Below are 21,618 nucleotides of genomic sequence, written 5' to 3' on the forward strand. Positions count from 1 at the left end.
ACCCACGCATGACTATTGCCTTTCATACTGCCAAGGATAAGGTATGGTAACTATAGAAGAATGTGGGAGAAATAATTAAAAACAACAAATACTCCCTTGGTTCTTTTGAAAAAAGTGAAATGATTTTCCATGATATTTAAAGGATATCTGGCAAAGTTCCATTGTCTGGCCAAAATGGTGGTTTCTGGATAGACATTATACCATAATATTGCCATTTTCTAACCATTTTTTATATACATCTTGTTAATTTTCAAGTTCCAATTCCCAAAGCATCAAAGAATCATAGAATTTTAAAGCTGGATGAGATCATTGGAGGTCTGATTTACTGTAGGAAACTATTGGAGGTTGAAGAATCTCTTGTGATCACCTTGTTCACATAGAAAAGAGGGTGTCAGGGCACTGAACCCTTTGGAGAGATAAGGGGAAATGCTGAGTTGCTTTCTGTTTGGATTAAAGCATTGTACTCTGGTTAGGATCTACAGGCTCTCACTTTCAAACCTTGCTCATGTGAGATCATTGGGTCTCAGAGTTCTGACATGTTTCTGGGGCTCCTTCCATCATATAGTGTAACCTTGATGGAAGGAACTTCTCTGCCTGAGTCTGACCTATTATTTGTAAAGCCTCCTATTATAGGATAAAGTACGCATTCATTCATATCTGGCTTTTTAAAATCAGCATTATGTTTGTGAAATTCATTAAGTATTTATCTATAGTTCCTTCTCTTGTTCTATAGCATTCCTCTGTAGGAACTGAGCACAATTTATGCACGCAACTGCTGATGGCTACATGAATACTTTCCAGTTTGGGACTCTTGAGCAAGTAGGCCATGAAAGCCAGTTGTGTGTAGAAAAGTAGAAGTGTAAAGCAGTAACGTTACATGCTCTTTTCATTCAAAGAGCTCCCCTCTTATAAGGAGGAAACTTACTTTAAAACTGCCCCTGGGGTGCCTGGGTGGATCAGTCAGTTAAGCGTCTGCCTTAGGCTCAGGTCATGATCCCAGGGTCCTGGGATGGAGCTCCAGCATCCTTGGGGCACCCTGCTTAGCAGGAAGCCTACTTCTCCCTCTCCCTTGCCCCTCCCCCCTGCTTGTGCACACTCACATGTGTTCCCTCCCTCTCTCTGTCTCTCAAATAAAATCTTTAAAAAAAAAAGAAAATTGCCCCTCTCAGTGGTCATCTGAGTTCCCTATCTGTGCTCCAGAGCTCATAAAAAGCCTGGACATGGGCTCCAAAATGCAGCCCTGCCTTACACTTTCTTTTCTTTGTTTCTTTTCCTTTTTGTTGTTGTTGTTGAGCTTGGGTTTATAGAGCATCCTTTTTTTTTATTTTTTTAAGAAATTTTTTTTAAAGATTTTGTTTATTCATTTGAGAGAGAGAGAGACAGAGACAGAGTGAGCACAAGCAGGGGGAGAGGCAGAGGGAGAGGGAGAAGCAGACTCCTTGCTGAGCTGGGAACCCGATGCGGGACTTGATCCCAGGACCTTGAGATCATGACCTGAGCCAAAGGCAGACGCTTAACCGACTGAGCCACCCAGACACCCCTATATAGCATCTTTTAAAAAATTTATTATTAAAGTGTAGTTGACCTACAGTGCTCTACTAGTTTCAGGTGCACAACGTAGTGATTTGACAAGTCTGTACATTACCCAGAGCTCACCATGGTCAGTGTGGTCACCGTCTGTCACCACCTGACGTTATTACAATATCACTCTGTCCTCTTTGCTGTCCATTTCATCCCTGTGACTTACTTGTTTTATAACTGGAAGTTCATGCCTCTTAATCCCCTTCACCTATTTTGCCCTATCTTTCCAAAGGGAAGGGCCATCTTTGCTGAGTTTACATATTTCATGATTCTGACAGCATAGAAAGTGGGACCCATAAACCTGTTTTCCATTTTAAAAGAGCCAGAAATCTCACCATTCTGTGCAACAAACCTCCCCAAATTAAACAGTAGCATTCAGTTTGAGAGGAAAATGCATTTTGGCACTTTTTCAACTATTTGAATTTCAAAGGGTTATTATTATGCATAACAGAGAGGGAAATGACAATGCTATTTAAATAACTCTCTCTAGAAACTTCACATTAAGTACATTTTCGACACAGTTTCAAGATGCCGAAATTAGGAGTTACTATTCTGGCAAAATTTCCTTCCTCGAGGTTATTTTTCAGGGCCGACTAGCCACTAGCAATAGGAACACAAAATGTCTAGATTAAAATCAAGGTTTGGGGAAAACAGAACATTGCTCCAGAAGACCGCAATTTTCCCACTGCAATGGGTTTGCCTTTATTAATTTATATGTTTAAGGGAGCAAAGCTTCTATCCACTGTCTTACATCACAAAAGAGTCCATCTTCTAAAACAGGCAATAATTTTATTAACAATTGCATTGATCATCTTCTTTAGGCTGTTCCTACTGAAACTTTGCATAGTGGCTCATCATCACCATTGCTGCTATTTCGTATTTTTTTTAAAGATTTTATTTATTCATTTATTTGAGAAAGAGAGAGGAGGAAGAGAGGCAGAGGGACAAGCAGACTCCACACTGAGCGTGGAGCCTGACTCGGGGCTCAATCCCATGACCCTGAGGGCATGACCTGAGCTGAAATTAAGAGTTTAATGTAAAAACCATACATTAAAGGCCGGAAGAGTTTAACATGCGCCCTATATATATGTGCCACCAGCTAGCCCTGTGACCTGAGGCAATGAATTCATTCTAATTCTCAGCTCTTCCCTGTCTGATATGAGGCTAATGTTATTGGCTGACAGCATAGTGTTGATATCAGAAAAAAGAATGACAATATATAAGGTAATGTTTGCTGTTAGCACAGCCAAGCTTAGCTTACCCATGAGAATTTTGTTTCTCTCTTGCTTGAAGTGCAGTGCAGGTGCTTCTGGTCCACAGGTGGGTCTCTTCCATGCAACAGTCCAGATACCCAAGTCTCCTTCTATCTTGAAATTTTACCACCTCCTTGCACTTCTTCTTTGCCTGCATCCAGCCAACATGAAAGCCTTGAACCGGAACTGACTGACTTGACTTCTGCACACGTCCTGTTGGCCGGGCCGAATCATGTGACAACACCTAAATACAAAGGGAGTTGGGCCTGTAGTCCCAAACTGGGCACACACTTTCTATGGTGAACTCCATGTTCCAGAAGGGGGACCGTGCGACATCCAAGTGCATTATGAAGCATTTGGTGGTTGTTGCTGTTAACATTTTAGGTATTCTTCTCTATAGTACTGTCATTCCATACCTGCATCCCAAAATCACATGGAATATCATCACTATGTTATATTAGAAGGGAATGGCCAAGGAGCTGTCACAATAAGAAATATGGTTGCTGTTAATACCCAGTGCATGGTACACTCCCCTGCCAATATTTTGCTATGAGTCAACAAATGGTTCCCCAACAGGTAGAAAGCAAGCTATGCTAAATCTTAAACTACCATGTATAGAAAAATTTCTCTGCTGCAGTGATGCAAGTGTCACCAGGAAGGAAATCTGCAGATAAACCCAGCCTTTCATTACAGTGTATTGGTATCAGATGGGCATCCTCTTTTTTAGGACCAGCCACTGTCCGCAGAGGCAGAAGGGAGACCCAAGGAGGCCATGCTACAGAGGAAGGTCCTACATGACCATCTCCCTGCTACGCTGTCATTTGTGGTCTAGGAAAATGAATATGCCTGGAAAACTTACAATCAGATAATCACATTGTAACTCAAATCAAATAACTGCTTTAAATCAAGTCACCCAACATTCAGATCACCTCCCATCCCACTCAGAGGAAAGCACACACATACACACACAACCACAAACCAAAGTCCTTCAGTGGCAGCTGATGCTTTAAGTCACTGCTTCTCAAACTTGAGTGTGCCTCAGAAATCATCTGGAGAGCTTGATCAAGCATGGACCTGTGGATCCCATGTCCCCAGAGTTGCTGGCTCAGTAGGACTGGCATGGGGCACAAAAATTTGCATTTTTGACAAACTACCCATTGATGCTGAGGCCACAGGTCTGGGGACCATACCCAAAGACTTGCCCTATGCTCTCTGACTTCTCCTTTGTCTGTCCTCATGTCTGTCTGTCCCCTTGCTCACCGTTCTCCAATCACTACCCACCTTGCTCTTTCAGGAACCCACCAGGCATGTCCACATACCCAGGCCTGTGCATTTGGTGCTTCCTCATACTAGAGCTCTTTGCCCAGATATTCCTCTGGTTTACAACTTTTACTGCCTTTAGATATTTGCCCAAATAGCACCTTCTTAGGGACCCCTTCTCTTCCCTGACCACACAGTTGAAAATTTCTACTCCCCTGTTCCACCACTCACTATCTCCCCTTCCCTGCCTTTCTTTCCTCTCCCCTGATCTTATCACCTTCTAATACACTAAGTAATTTACTTATTTATTTGTTGTTTTTCTCTCCTAGTGGGAGAGAGATGAGCCCCTTAGGGTGGAAGGGATCTTCATCTCATTGAGTCTTCAGCACCCAGAACAGTGCCTGATCTTTAATAGGTGCTCAGTAAAATATTTGTCCAAAGAGGGAGTGAGGACCATGGAAAGAAAGAACGGAAAGACAAGTTACTATAATCTTGCTCTACAGCTGATTTAGTCAGCTTGGAATGCAAATCACATCTGACATGCACACAGCCAGTTTCCTGTACAGTTTGTTTGTAGCATCTTTGCCTCATTGTATAATTCTGAAAGTCTTTAGCACACCAGTTACCTTTATCCCCATTACCAGCATTGTCCCCAGCCTCTTCTGCGGTTTGAGAGCCGCATGTGACAGGCATTACATGAGATACTCTGGAATGATCTTATAATAGGAGTGAGTATCTTTAGGTTTAGAAGGGAGTTAGGATCTCACAAGCTAATTCTTGTTTTTTGTTTTTTTTTAAGATTTTATTTATTTGAGAGAGAGAGAGAGACACAGCAAGAGGGGGAACACAAGCAGGGGGAATGGGAGAGGAAGAGGCAGGCTTCCTGCAGAGCAGGGAGCCCGATGCGGGGCTCAATCCCAGGACCCTGGGTCCATGACCTGAGCCAAAGGCAGACGCTTAACGACTGAGCCACTCAGGCGCCCCGCTAATTCTTGTTTTTGCTGCTATTATTGGACCTCTCAGCTGGTCTGACTTGGGCTGTCTGCACCAAACCCATTCCAGTCCTTCCCCTTTGGCATGCTTGCTGTCATGGGAAGCCGATGTGAGGAGGAGAGCCAGAAGTGACGGGTTACACCTTAAGGCAGGGGTTTCTATGCATGGAAACTTTATTTTAAAGCTGACACACCATCAGGGGTACAGTTCATGTTCAGAATGTTGGATTGTTTGAAGACAGAGCAATATCCAATAATTCCAATTGCTTAAATTTTTATTTTTTTATTATGTTCAGTTAGCCAACATACAGTACATCATTAGTTTTTGATGTAGTGTTCAACGATTCATTAGTTGCGTATAACACCCAATTGCTTAATATTTTAAAAACCTGTCTGAAATTGTACCAGTTTGTGGTATTTCCTAAGGAGGTTCTATTCTTTACTCATAGCAGTGAAAACCCTTCTTGATATTTTGACCCGTATTCTCCAACAGGAAAGAGTTTCTTACACCCAATACTCTATTTGTAAAACTGTAAGTTCAGAGGCTTTAGAAGTGGGCACCTTGTCAACTTATTCTTCCCATAGCCTCAAGCAGGTGCTCTGTGAGGTTTTCAAATACTTAAATATTATTAGAATAATAATAACTAACTTTTGGAAATAAGACCGGGCCCATTGCTTTGCCCAGGTGAAGCCCATATTCTCACCAGGAGTTGGTGTCAGCATATGACCCTCAGATGAGAAAAAGCAAAATTAGGAAAGTGTTGATGTAACCCATATGACCAATCTAAATAAAGCATAATTAACATTACTTAAGGTTATTAAGGTTTTTTTGCTCAGTGTGAAATTCAGATGCATCAAATTTTATCATCTTGGAGACTGAAGGAAAGAAAGCAGTCTTTAATGTTGTTACGCTTGACAGTGTTTCCAATTATAATTTATAGGAGATCTGATTTTGATTACCAGCACATGTATATGTGCAAACACATTCCTATTTTCAGTCACCTGGGAAGTTTGAGAATTAGATGGTGAACCAGTTATGGTGTATCTCCTCATTTTTGTGGCAGAGACTTCTAAAATCTTTATATGCAATATGGGAATTTGGAGGCCTTTGTACCTGTTGCCAGGGCAAGTGTCTTGCTGCAGTAGCCTTTGTAAGAGAGGGTAGGCATCTTAGTGTGCTATCCTGAATAGGCGAGTGCCAGAAATTAGAGTGTTGCACTGCCAGCTCTCAGATTTATACTGGAGCTTGCTTACATAGGCTTATTTTCATAAGATATGCCAATTGTGCGCCTCTTTCAGAAATTCCTTGTTCAGCAATGTCAGGTTGGTAGCTTGAAATCAACCATGGTTGGGAATATTTACACTACAGAAATTGACAAGACACTGCAATCAAGGCTTGTTTGCCCCCTTCCCAGAGCCAATTGTTAAACATTTCCAGCACCCAGTTACTAATTGTGGTAGATTATAGACCTGGTCCTAATTCACTGCCTCTCCCTGTGACCACACCCTTTGTAACGTGACTTTGCAACTCTTTTCTCAAAGAGGTGGACTCTGTTTCCCCATACTTGAATCTGGGCTGGACTTAGGACTTGCATTGGTTATAGAATGTAGTGGAACCAGCAATTGTGCCTGTTTCTTGCCTAGGTCTCAAAAGGCTTCACTTCTGTCTCTTCTAACTCTAATACCACCATAACATGCCCATGTTATCCTACTGACAGATTAGAGTCCATGTGGCCATCCTAGGCAAGTCGATCTCCAGCCAACTCACAGCTACAGAACACTTGAGCCAGCACAAGGAGGACCCAAAGAACCACCTACCTGAGCTCAGCACCAATTGCCAACCCCATATCGTGAGCTAAAGGCAAAGAAATGGAGTATTCCTTAGAGCCTTCCTTAGAGCCTCCAGAAGGAGATAGAGCTCTGCTGATGCCTTGACTTTCACCCACTGGGACTTACTTTAGACTTTTTGACATCAGGAATTGTAAAATAATGAATTTGGGTTGTCCAAGCTGTTAAGCATGTGGTACTTTGTAACAGCACTAGAAACTTAACCACTTAAGTTAAGTCACTAACCATTGGGTGGTTGGTTATTACAGCAAAAGCTAACTGGTAAACTAATCTACTTACAATTTCCAGTAAGTTTTAAGCAAACAGACAACAATGGTATTGCTAGGATTAATATATGGGCTAGTGTCTATTTGAGAAACTCTGCCCACTTGAAGAGTCACTTTGGAAATACTTTTTACCTGTTACCCTCAGTTTTCTACCTATTACCCTCAGAAAGTTGGTGAGGATATTTGGGCATTAACATCAATGATGTAGGTTACAGAGGGAAACTAGAGAATCTGGGGCTATGTAGGCAATGGCTGTCTCAAGATGGTGAGCCACTCCATTCTCCCTTAGATCCCTACTGCTTAGGCCATATGGACTGCTTCCATTTCTTGAAAAGGCAATTCCTTTTCTCTCTTGGGGCCATTATCCTTGATGTTCCTTCTGCTGGAATGCTGTGTCTCAACTTTGCAAGACCTACACCTTCTTATCCATCCTATTCTTATCCTAAGCACCTTTTACCAGTATCTGTATCGCAAGTAGCCACACAATTACTCTCCTCGAAGTTACTCTATCATGGCGCTGTTCAGTAAAAATATGATGCAAGGCGCACTTGGGTGGCTTAGTCAGTTAAGCATCTGACTCTTGATCTCAGCCCAGGTCTTGATTTGAGCATTGTGAGTTCACGTCCCACTTTGAGCTCCATGCTGGGCATGGAACCTACAGACAGAAAGAAAGAAAAAGAAAAAGAAAGAAAAAGAAAGGAAGGAAGGAAGGAAGAGAGAGAAAGAAAAGAAAGAAAGAAAAGGGAAGAAAAGAAAGAAAGAAGGGAGGGAGGGAGGGAAGGAAGGAAAAAGGAAGGGAGGAAAGAGGGAGGGAGGGAGGAAAAGAAATACAATGCAAGGTCCATATTTAATTTTAAATACTCTAGTAGCCATATTTTACATTGTAAAATAAAACTAATCTTGATATATTTTACTTAATCCAAAATACTCAAAATATTGTCATTTCAATACATGATCAATACAAAAAATTAGTAAATCTTACAACCACAAAAAAAACCTGCACACTATTTTTTATACCAGCCTTATTTATAATAGCTCCAAACTGGAAACAACCAAATTATCCCTCAATAAGTAAATGGTTAAACAAACAGGGGTGTGCCATATCATGGAATACTACTCAGCAATAAAGAGGAACTATTGATACTCAAAACAATTTGGGTGGATCTCATGATGATGATAGCAAAAAAGCCCATCTCAAATGGCCATACACTGTCTGATGCCATTTACAGAACAGTCTCAACCTTACAAATTAATGGATACAGGAAACATTAGTGGTTGCCAAGGGTGAGGGGGTGGAAGTGACTATAAAAGGGATAGCAAGAAGGAGATCTTTGTGGTGATGGAACAGATCTCTATCTTGATTGTGCTGGTGGTTTTGTGAATCTACACATGTGATACAACATTGTCCTATTATTTGTGCACATTGCACCAATGTCAAATTCCTGGCTTGTATATCATACAGTAATTATGTGACTATGGGTAGAAACTGGATGAAGGGTACAGGGAACCCCTCTATATTATCTTTGCAACTTCCTGAGAATGTAATATTTCAAAGTAATGTCCAAGGGCTAATTCCTGTAATCCATGAATATGTTAGGTTACATTGCAAAGGGGAATTAGGGCTCCAGGTGGAATTGTGGATGCTAATAAGATGACCTTAAGATAGGGAGATTATCCAGATGGGCCCAGTGTAGTCACAAGGGTTCTTAAAAGTGGAAGAACAGGGCATAAGAGGAGAGTTAGGTAGAGGAAAGAATAGTCAGAGAGAGATGCGATACTGCTGGCTTTGAATATGGGGGAAGGGTTCAAGAGTTGAGGAATGCACGTGGCCTCTGGAAGCTGGAAAAGGCAAGGAAATGGAGTCTTCCTTAGAGCCTCCAGAAGGAGATACAGCTCTGCTGATGCCTTGACTTTCACCTACTGGGACTTACTTTAGACTTTTTGACATCAGGAATTGTAAGATAATGAATTTGGGTTGTCCAAGCTGTTAAGTATGTGGTACTTTGTAACAGCACTAGAGAACTAATGCATTGAGAATTTAGAGAGATGTACAGATGTGTTGGACATCTGGGGAGCAGAATGAGCAGAAATTGGTCATGACTGGATTTGGAGGATGATAGAAAAGGGGAAGTCAAAGTAGATTCCCAGAATTAGCTTCAACAATTTGATACAACATGGTACTGTATATAGGATTGAGTTATCTAGAGAAGGAACCAGTTCAACACATAGGAAGTTTGTAACTTACGTTTCGGAGATGTCAAGGATGGGGAGAATCCAAGAGGGGATTTGGATGCATAAATCAGGAACTTAGGAGAAGAGCATGGGTTGTGTCTCCATGTTTGAGGTCATCAGCATAAAGAGGAAGTAAACTTGTGGTATGAGATAAAACCATGGTGAAAAAGTAGCTTTTGACCATAACATTTACATATTTTTCTGCAATTTTTGAGTGCCTTCTCTGTTGATGCTATTCTATGAACTATTATAGTCTTCTTGCTACTGTTTTAACATTATGTTATCACTCTGGACAGTGTAAAAATGATTAGAATTTAAATACGTTTTCCTCAAAGGACTCCTTTTGTTAGTCCCATAAGTTAGGTGGCAGAAAAACGAGATGGATGAATTGAAGCCAGGATGGAGAGTCATAGAGATGGGGACCAGATACAAGAAGCATCTTTTTACCGACCCAACATGCTCTAAAGTTTTTCTGGAGGGAGAAGGACCTGCTGGAACACAGTGACTGTCCCATGGGTGACGTCCAGGAGACACCACAACAAAGGACTCTGAGGAAGGGAGACCATGGCATTTATATCTTTTTTGATGCAATAATAGTTTGTCCGAGAGAATAACTTTATTTTTAGATTGACCCCATCCCAAGTTTTTTTTATTTCTTCCCCTGAATCATAAATGTGTGATCCATGTTATATTTTACCTAAAAGCAGCATGACTAAAAGCCAGATCCTGAGGCTATGACAGATGTGTGTCTGAGCAATGGCATCTCAACAAGGAGATGGTAGGGTTGGTGCCAAGCCCTCTGCAGTACGGTTTCTCGAACAGCCACCTTTCTTCTACCAATGACAGGCTAGTCATTAAACCTAAATTATCGAAACACGGCTAGGCATTTCTGAAGTCTTTAAGTACCCATTATTACATTTACCAAGTTTTTCAAAATAGCATTGAGGCTAAGAAAAGAGAAACCTCTTCATGAGAGAGTCAGCGAGGAAAGAATCACTTTTGAGATGTACATTAAAGGCACCATATTTAATTCTGTGGTCTTTAAGTATCCAGCTGTCTGTCTAGCTCAAAATCTTAATAGTCCAGTAATTACATTGACTCCTCACTTCAGCTATAGGGCTTGCAAGCGTACCTCCAAGTAGATGTCAGTGCCAGAGGCTAGACCATTACCATTTTGATGGTGAGGGGAGATGTGAACAGAAGATTATCTAATAGATTGGCTCCCACTCTGCTTATCTTTTCCCTACCCCATCCCCTCTTCACCGCGGCCCTTCTCTGCTAACTACTTCCCCCATGCAAGTCAAGGCTCCTGGAACACATTCATGCTATTATCTATTATTTTTTATATTTTTTATTTTATTTTATTTTGTTTTTGTTATAAAATATATGGAACATAAAATTCACCATTTTAGCCATTTTTAAGTATACAGTTCAGTGGCTTTAAGTCCATGCACATTCTTGGGCAACTATCATCTCCCTCCATCTTCAGAACCTTTTCATTTGCCCAAACTGAAACTGTATACCATTTTATAGTAAGTCCTCCCAGCCCCTGGCAACCACCATTCTACTTTTTGTCCCCATGAATTTAACTTCTTTAGGTACTTTATATAAGTGGAATCCTACAATATTTGTGCTTTTGTGTCTGGCTTGTTTCATTAGCATACTGTCTTCAAGGTTCATCCACATGGTATCATGTGTCTCAAGTATCTTTAATAATTTTGAATACACTAGAAAAGCAATAGCTTGTGAATTTGTATCCTTTGGCCGAAAGTCCTTTCAAAAACCTCTATGAGCATGCCAGCGTTTTGGAAACTACAGATGCCTCCCATCAGTATACTACTATTCTTACTGAGTATTCAAGCTCTACAAATTAATAAAGAATGGTAGAAGTTGTAAAAAAAAAAATAAAGTTATGAGGCGCGTGTGCGGGCGTGTGTGTATATATATATATATATATATATAACTAGTTAAACCTTGAGCAACAAAGTTGAAAATGGAATTCATGGCCCTGAAACTGACTTTTTGCTCTAAAAAGATTCAGAAGAATCAAGTGTTAGTGGCGATTTTTGGGGCCAGTAAGCATGCTTGAGTCAGGAAGAGTTTTTAAACCTACCTGCAAGGTCACTTCATTTCCCACCTAAACAAGAATGTTCTTACAAATTCTTGCCTACATGCTTGTGATATTTAATATTATGTGACAACTTGACTGGAGGAAGCGATGCCCAGATTGCCGGTAAACTATTTCTGTGTGTGTGTGTGTGGCTGTTTCTGGAAGACATTAGCATTTGAATTGGCAAACTGAATATATCAGATGACCCTCCCCAAGGTGGATGGGCACCATCCATTTCCTTGAGGACCCAAACAGAACAAAAAGGCAAAGGAAGAGTGTGAATTCACTCCCTCTCTGCTTGAGCCGAGACATCCAGTCTTCTGCCCTTGGACATTGGCGCTACAGGTTCTTATGTTTTCAGATTCAGACTGGGACTTACATCATATGAGCCCCTGGTTCTGAGAACTATTGACTCAGACAGAAAGACACCAATAGCTTTCTCCAGCTTGTAGATAGCAGACCATGGGACATTTTGGCCAGCGTAACCACATTAGCCAATTCCTGTAATAAATCTCTTCTATACATCTATGTAAATCCTGTTAGTTCTGTTTCTTGGAAGAACCCTGACCAATACAATGCGTATACCATGAACCGCAGGCAATATGAGCTAGGAGACCTCCTAGAGAGGCAAGAAATAGGGGATACCAGTTTATGTCAGATGTGGTTTCTTTGCATTTCTCCATCTGCTCATCATGTAAGTGTGCAGTTCAACAATCAGAGGAGATACTTCTTTCCCAAGCTGCATGCCACTTTTGGTGAACATGGCCACCACAAAATTAATTAGGCTTTTCCAGTACTCAAAAAGCTTAGCAAGTAATGTAGAACAATAGAAACAAGGGTAAAAGAGCCCAGGATTAGAAATCAACTGTGATTCAAACACCTTAACGAATACTCCTTCTGTATGAACTGTCACTTCTCAGGCAAGATGACCATCTGAGTACACTGGTGTCATTTGGAAACCCAAGCTGCCATCTGTGCATTTTTCAAGAGCCAGCAACTTCTTCAGTCATTCGTGAGTGACTACTCTCCATATTTCAAAATGATGGTTGGGAGCCCCCTGTTTACTCTATTACCCATGTAGATCAATCTCTCTTTCTGAACATTAGCCCGAAGGATGGATTTTTATTTTTATTTTTTTATTGTTTTTAAGATTTTATTTATTTATTTGAGAGAGAGAGAATGAGAGATAGCACGAGAGGGAAGAGGGTCAGAGGGAGAAGCAGACTCCCTGCTGAGCAGGGAACCCGATGTGGGACTCGATCCCGGGACTCCAGGATCATGACCTGAGCCGAAGGCAGTCACTTAACCAACTGAGCCACCCAGGCGCCCTCGAAAAGAAATATACCACATGTGTTTACAAAAAGCACAAGAACTCTAATGATTGCCATGATACCTCCAAGTTCTGCTTACCAGAAGCCTCCATGACATTTCTTCAGTTGGGGCCTTTTTTTTTTTTTCTTCCAGTTTTTCCTTTTTAAGATTTTATTTTTAAGTAGTCTCTACCCCCAGCGTGGGGTTTGAACTCACAACCACGAGATCCAGTTGCATGCTCTACTGACTGAGCCAGCCAGGCGCCCCTCAGGTTTTTACATGTAGACAAAGATATTTGTATGCAGCTATAGCAATTTTAGTCAACCCCATCCTTGTATTTTCTGCTATGTAGATAGAACTTTGCTTTATTGCATAATCTGCCTACCTCCCTTATTTTCCCAATATAATTTTTTCAGCTATTTTTGGTTATATATGTAAGTGGTCCTTAAATTTTGTGATTTTTGTCATTGCTTACTGATGAGCCAAGACTTATATTATGATTATCTTTTCTCTCCATTCCAGTTTTGGGTTTTCCCAAAGTTTCTTGTTGTCTTTCTCCTCTTTTTATAATGACTTCTTTATAAATAATCATTTATTTTGTAAAGGGCGTATTATATCTTGCAAGGTGACATGTTGTTTATTCTCCAAATTCCCTGCTACTTTGTGATATCACATAGGGTTTGGGAGAGTCTCCCAGCCTGCCTATATACTCCAGGCTAGTTCCACATACACAGTTATTGGTTTTGCCTAAAATTCACTTGAAGTGAGAGTAATTGCATGTTGATAATGGAATAGGACTTTGCAACCAGACAGTCAAACATGGTCCTTAAGAGCCAAGTCTTAAAATTAGGTAGGCTTGGATTTCTCTCCATTTCTGCCACTTGTTAACCGTGGTACCATGGGTAACCCCGTGATTTAACCTCCCAAAGTTTCAGTCCCTGCACTTGTGAAGTAAACGTAATACCTCACAGAATTGTCAGAATATAAGAGAATGACTATTCCACTTCGCCTAGACAATGTCTGATTCCAGGAAATACTCATTTTGTGTTACCTACTGTTGCCAGTACTGATGCTTTTCGAAAGGCTTCTTCCATTGCCTTCTTATTTAGTAATTCTAACTAGTCCAGAAGCTCAGCAAATCTGGAGTATTTGCATTTAGAGAGGAAGACTATCCCAGGCGGCCAGCCTCACAGGGCATGCCATGTAGTGGAAGTGGGGACCGCTCTGGTATTCAAGACAGCGAGCAGTGTAGGTGAGCCTGTTCTCAGCATGTGGACTGTTTGCGCTTGCATCCCGTTTTAGCATCTTCCTACCTGGGTGAACTTGGGCACTCCTTAACCTCGCTGAGACTCGGTCTCCTGATCTGTATGGCAGGAATAATAATAGCCCTTACAACATAAATTACCATGAGGAGAGAATATGTGAGTTTACACAGACAGGACAGCATCTGGCACAATTAGTCCTGTATTAAGTCTCCTTTAAGTAGCATTTTCTGGTCCCCAGTGAGGTGCTGTGCCACCACACCAGGCAGCTTGACACCAAGGATCCCAGGTGCCCCTCTCACTTGCCAGTCCCCTGAATCTCTGCTCATGATCCCAGCTCAGGAAGCCGAATGTGGAGATGCCACATATGAGAGCTTTGAGGCTAGGCACGTGCTTCAGGCAGCACTGAGGTGGGCCCGAGAGCTGTCATGTTGCTGAAAGCAGCTCGCGGGCTGAGATGACAGGGAAGCTGGCAGAGCGTTGCGTTGGAGTCTGGGAATTTGGATTTCCTTCAGTGTCTTCCATGACACAGCTTCCATACAAGAACACATGGTGACCAAAACTGTCCATCAAAGCAGTGTGGTTTGCTCTGAATTTTGCCGGAAACTTTCAGAAGCAGGGATTCTGGGGTCTGTTTACTCTCTTCCTCTAGGAATGTAACTACACAGTAGCAGAGAAGAAGGCCTACAAAGAAACGTATATAACCCATTGTTTCCCAAATGTACTTAACTAAGGAACCACCCTCCATCCTCCATATCTTTCACCTTTCAGAGAACTGGTGTTTCAGGAACACAGTTTGGTTAATGCATAGTCAAACTAGCAGGGGGGTGCTCACATGTGTGTTTAATAGTGAAACAAAGTAATTAGGAAATAGCAGATATACAGTCTTGAAATGCCTAATTTAAAAACCTGTAGCGGGGCACCTGGGTGGCTCAGTCAGTTAAGCGTCTGACTCCTGATTTCGGCTCAGGTCATGATTTTAGGGTCGTGAGATTGAGCCCTTCATCAGGCTCCATGCTCAGAGGGGAGCCTGCTCTCTCTCCCCACCCCCCAAATAAATCTTTTTAAAAAATAAAAACCTGTAGCAAAATTTTCTATGCTGAATGATAACTACCAAAATGTTCTGGAAGTAGGTCTGCTGGAACTTGGGAGCAGAATGTGGTATTCTATGCCCTTACTTTACATGGATGCTGAGCAGCAAGGGTCTTTTTTTTCTATCGAGGGGATGTCCTGGCTCCCAGCAGCCCTTTGACCCTTGCTCAGTGACAGAGTTCTGCTCAGTCAGGAAAAAGGGTCTTTCTGGAGAGAGCTAATAGGATCCCCAAATTTCCAGAATCTCATAGTTACCTTATTTGAGCTCACAATCCCCACCCAGGCATATCTTTAGGGGCACAAGTTTCCTAAGAAGGTCAGGGGAGGGGATGTCTGGTGCTAGTGCAGGGCAGCGTTGCATTGTGTAGTGATTAAAAAGCGTGTGTTTTGAGGTTCTGAGTCTCGAGCTTTGCCATTTTTTAACTTCTGAGCTGCTATTTCCTCCATGGAGATATGATAATAACACCTCCTGTGCAGAGAAGAGTTAACACAGCAGGCCTGAGTATGTCTTAGAAAAGCCAGTTTGCAAGGTTGGCCCTTGGGTGGCATCTGGGAGCTTGGAATTTAGCAGGGTTCCCACCTCTTCCTGATAAGAATGGTTCATTGTGACTAAACTGTTTATGCAAACATTGTTTATGCTGAACCCCTGCTTTTCTTCTGGAGTCTAAAATTTTGGCATGGGCCAAGCAAAGGGTGCCTGTATGACTAATACTGAATAAAATCCTCAGGCTCTGAGTCTATAACAAGCTTCCCTGGGAGATAGCATTTTTCGTGTACTGTCACAATTCATTGCTAGAGAAATTAATCACGTCCTGTGTGAGTCCACTGGGAGAGGACCCCTAGAAGCTTACGCCTGGTTTCCTCCAGACTTTGTCCATGTGCCTTTTCCCTTTGCTGATTATGCTTTGCATATGTTCACTGTAATAAATCACAGCTGGAGTGCGAGTGTATTCTAAGTTGCTGTGAGTTCTAGCAAATCAAACGGTGGTCTTGAAACATCCTTTCCCGCCCCCACTGCCAATATAGTGTTATTATGAGTTTTAAGTACTAGTGGACACAATGAGCCTTGAGCACTATGCCTAAGTAACAGCCTAAGCATGGACATATCAGAGAGAAGAGACCATTTATCAAGCAGATCTTGGATTTTAGGAGGGCCTCCTACCATGTATCTCTCTGCTTAGCGCTGCAAAAAGCATCAGGACTCTTTCGCCTGAGTGTGAGATTCCTCATCGCTAATGAAATATCACCATACACCGTGGAGATTCTCTCTCCACATTTAGTCAAGTGTGAGCTTCACAGGAATGTTACTTGAAAATGTAGAACTTTTTAATTTTCCTTTCTAGTTTCTTCCTCTATAACTCTTTAACTCAAACTTACTAGATATGTAGCACTGTATTTATAACCATTTAAATTACAGTTGTATATTACCGCAGGCTACAGCGTAGGAAAATTCATTCAGCCACAGGTTTCCTCTCCACAACTGTCTTATTTTAGAATAAGAAGAGTATTCATTCATTGAGATTTTCTTTTTTACATTCTCATTTGAATGGCATGGCAACCCCTGGGACATTCACAGTCAGGAAGGGAATAGTAAAACATTTCTATTCTGGTTCTAAAAATATTTCACCTAGCATTTTCAGTGCCTGTTCATGTATGAATTCATGCAAAAAAAAAAAAAAAAAAATCAAACCTCATCTCATGTGATTTTTGTAAAGTAATTGCTACCTTGTTTTTAAAAAAATGGTCATAAAGTTTATTAAAATATCAAGTGGATTCAGCCAACACATGACCAAATTATATTTTCAAATGATTTTCATTTTCACTAAATAACACCTAGACGTAATATGTAGACTCACTTATTTAGCATAATATCCCGGCCACTGAAAACCTTGCAGGCCCTCATCCAACCAGAGAATAGCATCACAGTCAGGATTCCTCTGAGTTAATGGAATTGTATAACAGCTAATGTAGTTACCCAGATCGGACATTATTATTTTAGACTTTGAAGCAGCTAAAGTAGAAAGAGAAAAATGATGGGCATCTGAAGATACAAGGTATGGGATGATAAGCAGGTCTTTGCTATTAGCATTTTCTGTGCTGAAATGTACTCCACTATGTAATGGCTTAAAGCAACAAACTATTTAGTTTGTCCTGATTCTGTAGGTCAGCACTTTGGGTATAGCTCAGCTGCATGGTTCTTCTGCTGGTTTTGACTGGGCTCACCTCGTGGATAGCTGCTGGTCAGCTACGTGGCTCTGCTACCAGGGCTGATGGTTGGGCTGATGGGTAGCTGGACCAAAGTGTGTCATCCTCCAGTAGGATGGCCTGGCCTTGTTCTCAAGCTGGCTGCTGGTTCCAAGAGCAGCAAGTGGGCAAACCCCAAAGTACAAGATCATTTCATGCTTGTGTGTGGTTTCTTTTGTCCCATTGGCCACAGCAAATTACATCTCCAGGCCCAGCATCATGTGGGAGAGACCCACCCAAGGGCATGGACGCAGGGGGGGCATGAAACATCGGGGGCCATTCCTGGCATTGTCTACCACAGCTGAATTCCTTTAGTTCTTTACATTTTGGCTTGGGTGTTCTCAAATGTTTAAAATCAGCTGACATATTTATTAATATACTTTAGTAAGGTACTTAAAGAGTTTTTTTAAATTGTTATGCTCTCCAAAAGAGACAACACATCGTGTTTTGAGCCCTTATTATCTTTCATTGATTTTTCTCTATCACTTTATGTGTTTTCCAAATTAGTCTGAAGTAACAACCAGGATGGATGGGGAAATGGGTTTTGTAGAGTCCGGGGGAGTTAAAGCTGTGAGCAATCTGATCTCTGTCAAAAGAATACATATCCATCCAGTGCTGTGGTCTAAATGTGTCCCTCCAAAACCCATATATTGGACTCCAAATCCTCAAGGTGATAGCATTAGGAAGTGGGGCCTTCGGGAGATGACCAGCTCATGAGGGTGGAATCTCATGAATGGAATTAGTGCCATTATTAGAAGAGGCCAGTGAGAGCTCCCTTTTCCCTTCCAATATGGGAGGTACCAGCAAAAAGACAGCCATCCAGGAAGTAGGTTCTCACCAGACACTGAATCTGCCAGAGCCTTGATCTTGGTCTTCCAGACTCCAGAACTGTGAGAATGAACCGTCTGTTGTTTATAAACCACCCAGTCCCGAGTATTTTGTTATGGCAGCTCAACAGACTAGTAGACATCAGTGGAGGATGGACTAGGACCATGAGAAAACTTGAAGGCAGCAGGAAGACGCTGTTTGCCAAGCAGGGATAACTCGTTAAAAGAAGAAACAAATTTTAATGGAAGATGAAGGCAAGGGAGAGAGAGGGTCAGGAGGAGGGGGAGAGCAAGGGAAGATGTTAACATCTGTGGAGCTCTTATCCCAGGTGCTAGTCAATGAATAAACGTACCACGCTTATGATTTTAGTCCGTCCGCATGTATTTCTTGAGCCCTTCTATATGCCGGGCACTGGCACGCGGTAGTGAACAAGCCAACAGTATCCTTTCTCTGGTGTGTCTTCTATTCTAGGGAAAACAGACACCCGGCACACCATTACACCTAATTAATTGACATGGATACATGCTGTGAAGAATTTGTACATGGACCTGTACACGAGTATAACCCACCTATTTAAGCCTAAGGGCTGAGATAAGGCTTCCCTAACAAAGCAACATTGAAGCCAAACCATCACCTTTTATAGTGCCTGCAGCTGTGTTTTCAGGATTCCCCAAATGATCATGATTATCCTATTCACAATAAATTGAGAGATGGAAAAGCAGTTAACCCAAGATCATAGTGAATAGGTGAATCAGCCTGGGATTTAAATCCAGGACGTCTTATGAGTTTTCAATACCATAAAGCACAAAGTGACTATTTTGCAGGTATCCTGGAAGTATCCTGGTCACAGGATATGTTTCAGTTGGGTAAACGACATTGTTTCAAACAGGCAAAATACATTGTACAGTGTTCCAAATATAATATACAGGGCGCCTGGGTGGCTCGGTCTTTTTTTTTTTTTAAGATTTTATTTATTTATTCATGAAAGACAGAGAGAGAGAGAGAGGCAGAGGGAGAAGCAGGCTCCCAAGGAGCAGGGAGCCCGACACGGGACTCGATCCCAGGACCCTGGGATCACAACCTGAGCCGAAGGCAGACGCTTAACCATCTGAGCCACCCAGGCGCCCGGTGGCTCAGTCTTTAAGCATCTGCCTTGGGCTCAGGTCATGATCCCAGAGTCCTGGGATCAAGCCCCGCATCAGGCTCCCTGCTCCGCAGGAAGCCTGCTTCTCCCTCTCCCTCTGCCCTTGCTTGTGTTCCCTCTCTCGCTGTCTCTCTCTCTCTGTCAAATAAATAAATAAAATCTTTAAAAAAAAGAAATATACAGTGAAAAGTAGTCTTCCTCCCTGTGTTGTCCCCCAATCTCCCTTCTCCCCTTCTCTGCAGGCAGTGCCACTCAAGTTTCTTGTATATTTGTTCAGAAATCTATTTAATATTTGCAGCACTTTGTGTTTTACAAATGTTTGTTTAATCCTCATAAGAATTGCATATGGTGAAAGTGATTATTAACCCCATTTTTTTCATATGTACCCCTATTTGTCCAAAGGTTTTTAGATTTTAAGTGCACACCAAACTTTGAGATGCTTCTCCCTGTGTGCTCGTCAGCTTTTGCTTTGCTAATACCACGTAGCAAGACCGGAATCTTAGTGGCTTAATTAGAAACATTGCTTTCTTACTCCTGAGTCACCTGGGGCTCAGCTGCACGTGGATCCAGACTGGAGGTTGGATTTGGGTCTGCTTCATGCATCTCTCCTTCCAGGATCCAAGCTGAGGGAGTATCACCCACAAGACAGATCTTCCTGCCAGGTGGCAGAAGCACAAAGAGGAGAGTGGAAACACACAGTGCCTTCAAAACCCTCCATCCTGGACCACACAACAGTCACATGGCCAAATCCAAAATCATTGGGGCAGGGACTATATTCCACATGGCCAGGGCAAGGAGAAAACAGATTAAGAATGAAATACCTGCTCTACACACCCTGAAAATCCACCCTTCATCTTTTGCTGCTGAGACAGAGAGGAATAATTGGAAAGCTAGCCCTGTGACTGAATCATTTTCCTATCGTCTTCTGCTGGTGAGATCTAAACAGGATCTCTTTTTCTGTTTGCATTTCCCAGGTTTGCATCATGTTTGGAAAGAAAAAGAAAAAGATTGAAATATCTGGTCCCTCCAACTTTGAACACAGGGTGCACACTGGGTTTGATCCACAAGAACAGAAGTTTACGGGCCTCCCCCAGCAGTGGCACAGCCTGTTAGCCGACACAGCCAACAGGCCCAAGCCCATGGTAGACCCTTCCTGCATCACACCCATCCAGCTGGCGCCCATGAAGGTAAGGTGGGGATTCTGTCTTTAAGTTGGCTCGAGATGCGTGTTCTCATTTGATGCGGTGCACCATCCTTACAGGCAAGCTAGAAAAATGCCTAAATCATGCACTTGTTTTTAAATATCCACTGATGATCCGCACTTATTCTTCAATGATTATAATGTTCCCCACTTATTGTAAATTGCAGCACATGAAAAGGAACCTCAGCTTTCAGATGTGAGATTTTTTTTAAATCAAACACATAAAATGCAATCACAAAATAGAAAAATCTTATTTCTACTTTAAAATGGTGTTTGCTAGTCTTCATACCGAAAAATATTATTTGCTCCCTCTGGTAAATGTTGACAGTAACCTCAGATTAAATAGGCAACCTTTAGGTGTTTTACATTTGCCCTCAGAATGTTTAAACTTGTATAGAAAACTTAGTACTAACAGATTTTAACAATAATGATTCATATGTATGTATATACACACACATGCATATACATATATATCCACATATATGTGCATGTTTTATATATAATCATGTTTAAATACATAATATATTCATATTTGTCTTCATGGTCTAGCTATTTCAAATAAAAATGAGTCACTTCAGTCCTATAGGTTGTAATTTACCTTAAAGAAATGGCTAGTAGATTTTTGGCAAGGGATATTCATGAAAATAATTGCATTAAAGCAGAAATTAGTCCCAATAAATTTCAGATATGTCAAGTGACTACAGAGAAAATCCAGTCATTGCTGTTTCCTTATGCGTCAAAAAAAAAAAAAAAATGATAAGAATTCCGGAGACCAGCAAGCAATTGCCCAAAAGCTGCCTGTGAGAGTTAAATGTCATTGAAGTTTATCATCCTGTTATCTAATAGATTAGATTCTATTCTATGTCTCTTGCTCATCGTATTAGCAGACATTGAGCTATGAATACCTTCTTCTGTGGAAACATGAATATTGAATACATTGTGTTTAAGTATTTAGGCAAAACAGAAGTGGTTGCATTTTTAGAGGATGCAAATA

At 41.6% G+C, this 21,618-nt stretch overlaps 1 protein-coding gene across 1 annotated transcript in view; it reads left to right on the forward strand.

Annotated features, from left to right (window-relative positions):
- Positions 1-21,618, forward strand: part of PAK5 (p21 (RAC1) activated kinase 5) — a 303,256-nt gene that overhangs the window by 170,928 nt on the left and 110,710 nt on the right. Inside the window, exon 3 of the mRNA XM_027623712.2 lies at positions 20,398-20,610. Coding sequence (XP_027479513.1) covers positions 20,407-20,610 — 204 coding nt within the window. The 5' untranslated portion in view covers positions 20,398-20,406. The remainder of the gene's footprint in view (positions 1-20,397; positions 20,611-21,618) is intronic.

Source organism: Zalophus californianus, chromosome 8, assembly GCF_009762305.2.
Source record: "Zalophus californianus isolate mZalCal1 chromosome 8, mZalCal1.pri.v2, whole genome shotgun sequence".
Lineage (NCBI taxonomy): Eukaryota > Metazoa > Chordata > Mammalia > Carnivora > Otariidae > Zalophus > Zalophus californianus.